Source organism: Anolis carolinensis, chromosome 2 (genome assembly GCF_035594765.1).
Source record: "Anolis carolinensis isolate JA03-04 chromosome 2, rAnoCar3.1.pri, whole genome shotgun sequence".
NCBI classification, from domain to species: Eukaryota; Metazoa; Chordata; class Lepidosauria; order Squamata; family Dactyloidae; genus Anolis; species Anolis carolinensis.
The window spans coordinates 41,216,911-41,230,137 of record NC_085842.1 but is presented as its reverse complement, the minus strand read 5'-3'; the positions used below and the strand labels follow the sequence as shown (position 1 = coordinate 41,230,137).

Below are 13,227 nucleotides of genomic sequence, written 5' to 3'. Positions count from 1 at the left end.
CTACAATTCTATGATTCTATGAATGAATGACCCCTGGGGTCTTCCAGTGAAATAGTACTGTTAAGTTTATGTTCATTAAAATTCCCTAAAATTAGTGGATGGGCAAATCTTTCTAAAACTGGGGGAAGACATGATGCCTTGGTTATGTTGTATCATTGAGAATAGGACATTTTCAAGGACACAGCTCTTGTAGTTTTTTTTAATTTTGTTCACAAAAACGTTTTTAAATTTTTAAATCAGTGAATGTGTGAAACCTTCTGAATCTGAGTGGGGAGGTTACAGTGATAATGTGTTCTACAATTGTAACAAGTTTCATCCCAGAAGCTTCCCCACTTGCGCAATTACTTATTTAAAAAGTAACAAATTGGGTTATATTATGATACAGACCCCTTACTATATTTTAGAAACACTCTAGAAATGACCCCCCCCCTAATTTAGTGATGAATATTGAAACATTTTTTCATTGACCACACAGGCCTAATATTTAGTGGTACTGAATGGGGGAATGTTTGTGGTTCCCTTGTTTTAAAACAACCTCTACACAATGTTGAGGAACTGTATAGTTTGTTGGCACTAGAGCACAGTTAAACTTTCCCAAAGTAATAAAAACTTACCACCACTTTACTGAAGGGGGTGTAGTGAAGGGACAGTTTTCCATGTGTGGCCCACAAGGTTCTATTTTGAAAATGGCACCTGATTTCCATCAAAAATGTGAATTGAACCATCTAGGAATGTAGAATGGTTCTTATATGTTCCCTATGGCCAGGCACTAACACCTTTCTATCATAAGGAACTAATTATAATTACTATAGTTAAACTGGAAAGTTTCAAATTAACTTTTGAGAAATTAGCCAAACAGGACCTGGTCACCAAGTATTCATGGATAAATTGGTGTATCAGAAGAGATCTGCATGTGAAAATGACTGTTATGATCAATTTATTGATATGTATGCCCTTTTTTGCATTTGCTGGAATAGACATATCTCTCTGTGGTCCTTAATCAGACCTTCTAAATTTCTAGAAAAATTTAAGTTTATTGACACTATCGATAATTTTTATACTTTTTATGCCAGCTAGCTTGTATATTTTTATACACACTAGCTAGCATCCCCCCCCACCCCGATGTGCGACAGAAAGTTGCTGCTAACTGTGAGAGAAATAAGGTCGAACAGTGGAAAGCCATCCACTGCATGGCTATCAGCCTCCTCCCAGTAGACTCAAATCTAGGAAAAGCTTCATGAGGACCTCCATTCCTCTTGATGTTCCCCCAGCAATAGTGAGGGCGTCCCTCTGGGCAGCTAAGCCAGGAAATCCCAATTGGCTGGCCTCCCTCCAGGGGCAAAGCAAGAATGGACAAATTGGAAGTCCTTGAACAGACTCAGAAGTGGAGTGGGCAGATCAAAAGACAACCTGGCAAAATGGCACTACCTAAAAGAATAATTCACCTTGTGTGACTGTGGAGCAGAGCAGACAACTCCGCATCTGTATGCTTGTCCACAGTGTCCTGCCTCATGTACAGATAAAGAATTGTTTGAGGCTACAGAAAATGCGATAGCAGTTGCCCATTTTTGGTCAAAGGATATTTAACCACTTGTGCTCCTATTTTTTTTTCAGTTTTATACTAATTTATGCTATGCTTTTAATACAAAATAAATAAATAAATCTTTATACTGAAGGAAAATTGGAAAATGGTGCTTTCTGTCGTATCTTGATGTGATCCATTTTATTTTCAATATTATTCTTTTTACAGTATTTTGCTTTTTAAATAAAAATGATAGAAGCACTTAAGCTATATAAAGGAAGGAGATTGTTATCCCTGAACCACTTCTAAAACTGACCACAGGGGTAGCTGAAATTAGATTTTAGCAACATCCTCTTTGTGTTCTCCATGGAGGTGGCTTTCCATGATAAAGGAACTGCCAAAGAGACTATGCACAAAATAATTTTGTTTTTTCTTCTTCTTTCTATCCTGTCCCTGACAATCCCTTGCTTTAAATCATTTGGGTGCCATTCCTCATCTTCTTTTGAAATAAGTAATAAACTTCTCATCTATCGTTCAGAGAACCAATTTAGATGTTAATTCTCTCCTAGATTTTACTGTTATGAGAGTCTCTCACACATTTATAGATCCAGAAAAAAACAAAAAAAATAGAATGTGTGATGTGGAAAGTAGAAACACTGGTGTCACCTCCAATCAGATCAGAACACTCTCAAACATTTGCATACACTGATCTGACAGATCGCATTGCTGTTAAATCTTGCTATTTTTGTGGTATCTACTCTAGCATTGTGAATCTCTTGTCTCAAAATAACTATCATCCAAATTGTATGTCCTACAAGGAAAAAGAGGGTAATAATCATAAAATATAAATAACCCCAATCATTGCAAATATAATCTTAACCCACTGCCTTTTCTTCCCCCAGTGTACAAAACCATGCGGCGGAGGAACCAGAACAAGACTGGTTGTGTGCCAGCATCCCAATGGAGAGAGATTTACAGATCTGAGCTGTGAAATCCTTGACAAGCCACCAGACCGTGAGCAGTGCAATATGCAGGACTGCTCTCAAGATGCTGCCTGGAATTCTGGCCCTTGGAGCTCGGTACGAACGTAACATGTTTCTTCCTTTTTTACTTTGTTATAATGATTTGACAAACAATTCATAGGAGTGGAATGAGTTGTCCTTAAAAGCCAAGGTGCTAATATTTGGAGTGTGTGAGTGTGTGTGCTTTTTGGGTGGTTGGCTCTTTTTTGTTTAAGAAAAAAGACTGCACTTAAAAAAAAACCCTTTTTTTAAAATGATGCATTCCAAATAAAATAGGCATTCAGGAAGAGCTTCAGCTAGGGAATCTGTTTTATTTTAAAAGGCACTTTCTGATTAATAATGAAGTCCATACATTGTATTAGCCCATTGCAAGTGCTGCACATTACAAATCACTACTATGAAGGAGTCTTTTGCCAGCAAATTTAAGTCTGATTTCTGCAATCTTCCTTTATTTCTATATAGGACTGTTTCGGCAACTCTTTTAGTACATATTCTTCACCCTCAGCAGAAGTACCATAGTTCATTTCAGTGATAAACTAATCTCACGCATGTAGCTAATTCTTATATTTATTTTTGAATGTGTGTGCATAGTACATTTATTTATCCAGATTACCTGGATAAACGTCCTTAAACAAAAGAAGAAAAATAGATGTGCCACTGGAATGATAATGCCTTGGAATTACATCAGGATACAGGAAATTTAGTCTCCTGAAATGTATATAGCAAAAGCCTATTTATTTGTGCATCCGCATATATATGTTACTGGTAAAGACCAGTAAAGTGGGGTGTTTTAAAAATTAACTTCTTAACATCTAAGTAACAACCACCATTATAACTGTGGGATCCTTAACCAGATATTTGTCCAAATCCTTGTTCAAACCAGAATAGAATGAAAATCTTGGTGAGGTTCCCTAGTAATAAGGCCACGAGGCATGGCAGAACAAGGAAACATGGAGCATGCATTTTTTTCATTTTTGCATAGATCAGTGTTGCCTTGTTGGCATGAGAAGGTCAATAAACACAGGCCTACTAAAATCCACCTACATGTTTTGTCCAACAAGCACAATTGTTCCCCATGACTCCTGGTTTGCTTTGTCTCTCTGGATTGATTCACAATGCCACTTAATTTGAAGGCAATAATGCTGCCCATCATTCTCTTTGTTTCCATTAGTTTTCACTCTTTTGAAAAGTGCAGAGGTACAGGCAGTGACACACAGGAGAAATATTAGAAGATGCAGCCAGCTTATCAAACTGGCTGTAGCTCCCATATTGGAGTGTTCAGTAGAAGCTGTATAATACCAACTTCTGACACCAGATCTGGATAACACAGTCACACAACACTTTAAGCACTCAGGCCCATGCATGCATGCAAATCCAGAGATCCTGCCCCCCTTGTCTCTGGTCAGACAACTGAAAGGCTCATTGTCACTCCAATTACATCAGCTTACAATGATTTCATGACCATTTGTGGCAGTCAGATGAACATAGAAGGGTTTGTTTGTTCCCCATTGCAATATACTTACATGTTGAGCACATAGGCATGGAAACCTGAGGATTTCTGGAATAGTCTTCTCCAACTAGAATCACCTCACATATGCACCCATAATCCTTTGTCCTTAGCCATGATGGCTAAAGATTGTGAAAACTGTAGACCCAAGATACCTTACCCCAGATCTTTCCCTTGCAAAGATTAGAGCAAAAAATGCAAGAAGCTTGGCTTTGGTACAGTTCCTCTCCCAAAGGAGATGGAGAGATTTGGACCAGCATTCTCTCAGTGACTTACATGTCCTGAATTTTCCTACATAGAAACTATCAAGTCCTATGAGGGATCCTTACTGCTATCACTTTCTGATAAGGGAAGGGAAAGGCGATTTAGATCATGAAGATGGCTCCTCTGAACTATAGGCAAAATAAGGTCATGTCAGCCCTCATGACTGAGTTGAGATTGATTACTTCTCTATAGTCCAAATAATCTCAATCTCCCCTATCATAAGCAACAGCAGCAGGGGCCCTTCATGGAACTTAACCACTGCTTGGAAGCAAGACGATGTGGAAATACACACATGGAGCTGTGCACTGATGTTGGCTCTCATCCATCATTTTCTCTCACCACAGGTTCTGCAAAAAACACTCTCTATATATGGTCCATGAGTCTTAGTAGCCCCTGACCTCCTTTTTTTGCTTCCTGAATGCCCCAAACATTTTTGAGGTAGAAAAACATCCAAAATGTCACACAAGGCCTTTCTACACTATACAAAAATCCAGGAGGAAGCAGATTAAAATAACCTGCTTCTTCCTGGATTTGAGTCTCAACCCCTCATCCAAATCCTAGGCTTTCTCTCAGTGAGTGGCTACATGCCATCCCGCATCAACCAAAGGCTAGATGCCATCCTGAATCAACATCTTCTTAGAATCCTCCTGGTGCGAGAAAATGACCCATCAGGAAGGGGAGGAGGGAAACCTCTCCTCCCTCCATCTCCTGATGCACCATTTTCTCATGCCAGGAGGACTCTAAGGAGAGGACCATCCTGCTGGCAAGCCTCTCTGGTAAGCTTTGGAGCTCAAATAGGGGGATGGAGGAGAAGGGTGGGCACCATCCCACTCGTCCAGACTTTTTGGAGCCCAAAGAAGCAGTATGGCTGTGAGGATTGACCCCCGAAAGTCAGTCCCCCAAGGCCTGCACCTCCACAAAGTAAGGCCCAGATTTGTTGAGGTGTTTAATTAATGTGGAGTAAACTGGAAAAAACCCAATTTACTCCACATTAATTCGCCTATCTAGATGGGCCCACAGAACACCGGTTCACTTATAACTGTGGTTCTCAACCTGTGGGTCCCCAGATGTTTTGGCCTTCAACTCCCAGAAATCCTAACAGCTGGTAAACTGGCTGGGATTTCTGGAAGTTTTAGGCCAAAATGCCTGAGGATCCACAGGTTGAGAACCACTGCCTTATAACATCTATACCCCACAAACTCCCCAAAAACTGTTTCCCAAAATAAGAAATATAAACCACAGGTAGACTTCTAGTTGCTTCTGGGATAACTTTGGGCCAACAATGCAGCCTACTAGAAGAGAGGTTTGCCCCCTACTGCTGTTTTCCAATGGGCTAATACAGTGTGGTCCAACCTCTAGTTACCCGAGGGCCAATCAAACTTTAGTATAGGAATGTGAGGGCCAGAGACATTCCGTTATATGGCCATTTCCTAAAAACTTAAATAAGTAAGAAGGGTAAACAATTTTTTTACAACAACAAAAATGAATTGGTGGGCCGCAGGTTGGACCACATTGGGCTAATACATGAGCTAGTGTTGTGATGTGAGAAGTGGATTAGCCCAAATAAAGAACAGGGCATGACATTTACCAGGAATAACCATGATTTTTTTTTTGCTTTATCTCCTACCAAAAGACAATGTTAGCATGTGCATATACATTGTCTTATGTGCCTGTGAGTGCATTCACAAACACATATACATTTTTATTGAATGCCTGGGATTTTGCAAATTTTTCCTGGTCAGACATGTGAATTAAGACTGTGGCCAGACAATGAATCTCTCCATTTGAAAAAGCCACCCCCAAATTAACTCCTAAATACTGTTATTGTTTTGTGATAATATAGTTTGAAAATGTATAAAGTCATCCTTTGACTCTAAGGCACTTTATAGAGAGAGTATTGTTTTCTACCAGGATATGAATTTGCAAAACAAGCGTGGTCTTCATAGTTAAATTTCTGATATAAGCTTTCCTACCTTCCATCCATCTTTCCTTCTTTCCTTCACTTTCATTTTTGTGGGCTGTTTTTGTGATGGTTGTGATCATCATACCTCAGTGAATAACAATACTTTCGCTGAAATCATATTTTGTATGGTGCTTTGTCATTATAAGGGACAGTGCTGTAAAATATTTTCATTTAAGGTGCTAACGTAGCTGTTTCTATCTTGAGGGCCATGGCTGATGCTGAGAGCTACTGTGCTCATTAAAGCTCAGTCTCTACAGGCACTTGGTTTCTTGTGCCCAAATTATGTACTGAAAGTTGCTGCTAATGTTGGATCCACTTGCTTTGGAGATTCCCAAAAATTAAAGGGTATGGAATTGAAAGATCTTATGGTGAAATTCTTCTGGCAATATTCCTGCTCCCTGCAATTTTCCAGGAAGAAATCCTGTCAGAAATACCCCAACGCATCATGGTAGATTTGCTTCCCAAAACACAAGAGAACAGAATTTTAAGTTTCAAATGCAGGGTTCAGCCGTGCATTATTTAATAAAACATTATTTGCAGGAAACAGTGATAATATTATCATCCTAGATCAGGGGTGAAAAACTAATTTTCACTGAGGGCCACATCAGCTTTATAGTTGCTTTCAAAGGGCTGTTTTTAATTGAAAGGCTGTATAAATGTAACTATGTTGCTCTGGCATTGAAAGCCTTGCAGGCCACATAAAATGATGTGGCAGACTGGATTCGGCCCACGGGCCTTGCATTTGACATGTGTGTCCTATCTAGGTTGCTAATAAATCATAATGCAAACATCTAGAATGCTAAATAAATCATTACACAGTTGATCTACAATTCATCATATCAATCTTGATAATTAGAAATTAGCACTATTTTTTCCATACAAAACATAAGTAAATGTGCTGTTTCTCAAATGAAGCTGTTAAATGAATCTCCCCTAGCTGTTAAAAGAAAGAGCACAACATTCCTGCCATCATGCCATTAATAAAGTTACCACAGTAGTTGTAAAACCACAGTGAACAATATGTAAGATTGGCTTTCTTGTGCTTTAAATGGAAGCTTAGCATATTCCAAAATGGAGAAGACTATGTAAGAAGATGGAGCCAATTTGAAATATTTCTGCAACCATGAACCACCCATGAATGAAACTCTTGGCACTGGATAGGTCTGACATAGAGTTTCAAGTAATTACCAATAGTTTCCTCTTGCAGCACACAAACAGCCCCTAACCACAGTCATTCACGAGGTCGTATCTCTGTAACATAAGGCATTTTGTGTTCTGTTCTTGCGAATGACTGAGACTAAGGGCTGTTTGTGCACTGGAAAAGGCAATCAGCAGTAATCAAATTCTATGACCCATCCTTTCAAGTGGTAATTATTATTATGCTTATTTATACCTCACTTTTTCTCTCCACAAAGCAACTTTCAATCATGGGCAATTTGTGGTTGCAAGAGATATAGCAATTTCAATGAGGTCCTTCTTTTCATTTTTTAATATCCTGTATACATACCCTACATTGCATAGTGTGGTCCTTCTCCTCTCTCCCTTTAATGAAATTGCATTCTGCCTACCCACCTCTCCCCTGTTACCTGGTCGGTATTTAGGGGCTGACAGGAGAAGGGCAAATGGTTGCAGAACAGAAAAAAGTTATGGCTATGCTTCTCCCTTGCAAGAAGTCCTTCCATTAGTGCCCCCTACACAATGTAATCAGACCCCTCCAGAACAAGATCTATTATCGCTCTTTAAGTGGCTACAAGGAACAGTGAATTGTGTTCCTCTTCTTACATGACTGGTTTTGGCACTTAAGTCAAAAGTCTTGTGACTGAAGTCTTGAGAGTTCTTTACTAAATTCCAGCAGTTCTTCCATGTGAAAAATCCCCTCCCATCTGCCCTAGAAACAAACCTGCAGGGCTAAGCCACTTATTTACATATCGTGATCAAAATGTATCAAAGATCTAAATTTCACACCATTTAACTGAAACAGCTTACTGTTTGGAAACGACAATAATATCTCTGAGTAAGACAAAAGCAATCCCCACAAATGAATCACCATAAGCCAAGATTCCTTGCATCATCTGAAGAGTGCAGCCAGTAATGTTTGTCTACCTCGTTTTTGATACCGTATACTACTACAATTCGTAGTAGAGGACAGTCGTCTTTTATTCTGATGTTGCCACACTTCCATATAGCTCTGACATTTATTATCATCTTTCTGATTTAGATGTGCATACTTCATCTGTAGCAGATGTAGTGTTGCTTCCATGTTTATGGACACTTTTGAAACAAGAGTATAGTATTGGCTGAAACTATTTTTCAGCAGAATGGATTTCTTTATGTATTTATGTTAATGATGTGTATTTATTTTTCAACTAATTGTTATTTAATTTTATATAAATGTTGCATTATCTTTTCAATGTTTAATGCTGGTCTGAGGAGAAAAAAAATTAAAGTAGAATATAATCATCAATATGTTTTGTAAAATGATTTCTTGGCTTTGGGATCATATAGTCATGATATATATGTAATTCACACTGAGAGAGCAAGCTTCCTCAATAGAAAAGCTTCAGGCTGTGTTTCAAGTCTGCTTATTTGCATGATACAACAATATCTTGAAGATCTTGAAGAACTGTAGTCTCATTGGTACAAGTAGTCTATAATTCAGAACATAATAATCCCACACCATTGTTGTGTTCACAGTTGCTTTATTGTTACCTGGTAATCATCTTCTAATGTTAAGTCTGTATTTAATTAGATTGGTCCTCAGGTAGTCACCCTTCAGAGCCATACTCATAATTTTATCAGCTTAATGGAACCTATAAGAGCTTGGGTTCTCTGGCATTGCATCATGAGTTCAGGGTTAACTCCATGTCATGACAGGGCTTCTGAATAAGAATGCTAATAAATATACAAAAATGTATCTGGAGAAACAGATATGTAATTTTATTGGTGGTGCAAAAGATATATATACCACAGAGCCTCTCCTGGTCCTGCAGGAGGTCACATAGTCCGCAATGGGCAGCAGTGGCAAGTCAGAGTCCAGATGGCCACATCAGTCCTGCTCAAACATCTCCTGATTTGCATTTGACCTGTGTGTCCTATCTACGTTGCTAATAAACTTCACTCCCAGATGATTGCAGTTCCATGGGATCTTCTGGCCATCGCAGGATTTCAGCAAAGGTGCATGTGTGACCATGAAAAAGAAAGTAGCTGATATCAGCACCTACGCCCACAAAGGCCAGGAGGTCTCATGTTTTGCATCCCAATCCATCCCATTTTCCCTGTGCTGATGAGTGCAGGGAAAAAGAGATGTAGGTGGTTGGCCAGCTGGCTTACTCTGAAATGGCCACTGGAAATGACAGAATGATGCGGGGATAGCCAGAATTGACTGCACGGTGTGCAAAGGTTATTATATCTGTGTAGATGAAACCTAAGTCAGGATACAGTAGAGTCTCACTTATCTAACATACATGGGCCGGCAGAACGTTGGATAAGCAAATATGTTGGATAATAAGGAGGGATTAAGGAAAAGCCTATTAAACATCAAATTAGGTTATGATTTTACAAATTAAGCACCAAAACATCATGTTATACAACAAATTTGACAGAAAAAGTAGTTCAATACGCAGTAATGCTATGTAGTAATTACTGCATTTACGAATTTAGCACCAAAATATTACAATGCATTGAAAACATTGACTACAAAAATGTGTTGGATAATCCAGAACATTGGATAAGCGAGTGTTGGATAAGTGAGATTCTACTGTATATACAGGGACCATTCCAAAAGAACCACTAACCAGGATTCTTGCTGGAAATGAGACAGGATGTTTTCCCATGCTGCTTTATCACTCTTGTTGCAAGCTTAACTTGTTCAACAAACAATCCATAGGAAGATCTGCACACACAGTGTCACATTCTTCCCCCATTAGGCAGCCATCAAGGTTGCTGTTACAATTGGGAAGGGAAACAATTCAAATCCGCATAGGGGGATTGAGAAACAACGACTTGATTCCAAATAGTGTGCCCCCAGTGTTTTCTTCCCTAAGGATCCCAAATCTTTATGATCTGAATCATCTGCCCCCTTCCCTATACTAGTAAGACATGAACTGGGGTTCCTACCAGAGCTTACCAGCTGTGGGGTGTAGGAGCACAAGGCCAAGAGAATAGCCCTCTGTGCCCTGTCCTCAGAGGAACTTACTCATACACAAGCCTCACTTACACACATGGAGCCACATCTTATTTAGATGGGAGCAAGTGAGCAGAATGAGTCAATAAGGAACTAGTATTCAAATATAGTCACTGTGTCTCAACCAGGAAAGTTAATGGTGGCCTGGTTTCACATCCTGCCACTCTTGTGAAGCCCTGCAAAGCTTTTAACTCAATTCTTCAATTTACAACAGGTAGGCATAATAATGTTCACTTAACAGAGAGAAATTGCATGGAAAGTAGAATTTAGCGAATTAGTGGGGAAAACCTCCTACCAGGAAAAGGTGTTTGATAGTATCTGCCTTTGAAAGGTAGACATACTGGAAACTGGAGAACAATATATTTTGGATGTTTGCAGTTGCATCTGACATTGAAGCATCTATGTTGGAAATGGGAAGCTAAATGATCTCTGAAGTCCTTGCTAGCTCTGATTTTGTACTTTTGTGAGGATGGTTTTGGTCTGCAGTCCTCAAACATCTTCTCTTGTGTGGTCCTTGTATATGGTCAATTGCTAGGGTTCTTTAAGTAACAGGGAGTTTCTGATATATTAAACCTCAAGTTAGCTTGGGAATAACAGACTTACCCCAATATATTCATGTGTATGCATGCCATAAATGGGCATATCTCATCACAAAGGCCAGCAGACTAATAGATTATGTTTTAGCTGTAAACATTGTAGTTAGTCTTTCTTGGCTTTTCCAGCATCTGACGAAAAGTTGTGAATCCATGACACAGACAGATTGACTGCTATGTATGAATTTGCATTGTTGGAAGCAGTTCATAGTTTCAATGATAGTGTAAGGCCTCGTTGTCTTATGTCTGAACATTGCTGTTTGGGTGTCTTAAAATAGCCTATTTCTATAATTGAGCATGTTGTTCATCTAGGTGTCACTTAAAAATTTGAGATCTAGAAACGAGAGGCAAGTAACTAACATACATTTGCAAATGATTCATAAGGATCTGAGGCTCTTTAAAATACATGATTATTACACAATGATTCCACTTTTAAGTGCCATGGCAACAGTAAGTGGAATTTTGGATTTTGCAATTTATGAAAAGGCATTTAAAATTCCCAGCTGTAGAACTTTAGTGCCTCTGAGCAAACTACAAATCCCAGAATTTTATTGGATAGAGCCATGGCAATTAAAGTGGAATAATAGTAATATAGCTGGGTGTGAAAGTGCCCATTGTGGTTAGTTGTCATGAATCAGGACAGACAGTGCAACCTATATAACAAAACATATCAGACATATATCAAAATGTGGCCTCTGAATGCCCACAAAGTTCCTAGAATACTTTAAAAAAAAAAAAAACCCACATTGGCTTCACTAAAAGCTAGCCAAAACAGCTTGAGATGAGATTTATTTTCTCCCAACGATCTGCCCAAATTGCAGCTCGACTGTTGTGATATCACCTTTGGTGTGCCAAACACAATGATGTGGCCTGTTGGGGGGCACAGGGTGAATGGTTCCTGACTTCTTTGTGATTGCTCCCTCTCTTTTAATTTTTTTGACCAGCAGTAGCAGTTTGCCACCAAATATGGACATTAGATCTGTCCCACCACTTGTTGCTTGTAAAGAAGAAAAACAAAGGCATGGCAAGAGAGTACTCTTTAGAACTGTGCAGATGACGGTGTCTCAAAACGCCTACTGGATATACTCATGTAATAAAATCGACCTCATACATAAGGCGAGGGCAAGTTTTAGGGTCAAAATTATGGATTTTGATATTATCCATGGAAGAGTTGAGGATCATTCCATAGAGAGGGGAAACATAAATGCCATGTCAGAGAGAGAGAGAGCTGCCATTTCCCTACCCAGATATCTGCAAAGGCCAGAAGGGGTGTCATGACCAAGAGAGTAGAGAGGGTCAGTGTTACTTTTACATTCTTGCAAGATTGACTAAACTCGTGCCTTTCTCCACTCTGCTCAGAGAAGGGGAGAGTTCCTTGTTAAAAAAATAAGAATTATGGTACAGTACTCAAACTGACATGGATAAATTGACCCAGATTTTTGAGTTAAAAATTTTCTAGACTTCAATATAGGGTATATAGAGAGCACGGGGAAACAATGGCAAAGCAAAAACAGCTACTTAAGGCAGCTCTTTCATTAAATTCAGCTATGTCCATGTTCATCACAAAATGACAGTGTGGAAAGTTGAGAGGGATTACAGATGAAAATGTAAGTCATGGAGGGATGGTCACACATTTGGGATTTTTTGGTTAAGTTTTGAAAAAGATGCCAAAAATCATGCATTTTTTAAAAATGTCATAAAAGAGGGGTCTAGGGGCCACATGTGGCCTAGGTTAAGGTAAAGGTTTTCCCCTGACATTAAGTCTAGTCGTGACTGACTCTGGGGGTTGGTGCTCATCTCCATTTCTAAGCCAAAGAGCCAGTGTTTTCCGTAGACATCTCCTAGGTCCTGTGGCTGGCACGACTGCATGGAGCGTCATTACCTTCCCACTGGAGCAGTACCTATTGATCGACTCACATTTGCATATTTTCAAACTGCTAGGTTGGCAGAAGCTGGGGCTAACAGCAGGAGCTCACCCCACTCCCCGGATTTGAACCACCGACCTTCCAGTCAGCAAGTTCAGCAGCTCAGTGGTTTAACCCACTGTCCCATTGGGGACTCCATACATGTGGCCTATCCAACACTAATTTATACATATGTTTTATCATGAGGCTCTTCATGTGTAAACTAGTTTCCATTACACTGTAGGATATACCATCTTATACATTTTTAA

The 13,227-nt window shown here is 39.3% G+C and overlaps 1 protein-coding gene across 6 annotated transcripts in view; it reads left to right on the top strand.

The window, feature by feature from the left end:
* The window catches only part of adamts9 (ADAM metallopeptidase with thrombospondin type 1 motif 9), a 185,027-nt gene that overhangs the window by 104,286 nt on the left and 67,514 nt on the right, over positions 1–13,227 (top strand). For all 6 annotated transcript variants that reach the window (XR_010002523.1, XM_062969683.1, XM_062969681.1 and 3 more), the window contains one exon: positions 2,425–2,601. Coding sequence is in view for 5 of the 6 variants with exons in the window: in XM_062969683.1 (XP_062825753.1) it covers positions 2,425–2,601 (177 nt within the window). In the remaining variant the exon portion in view is untranslated. The remainder of the gene's footprint in view (positions 1–2,424; positions 2,602–13,227) is intronic.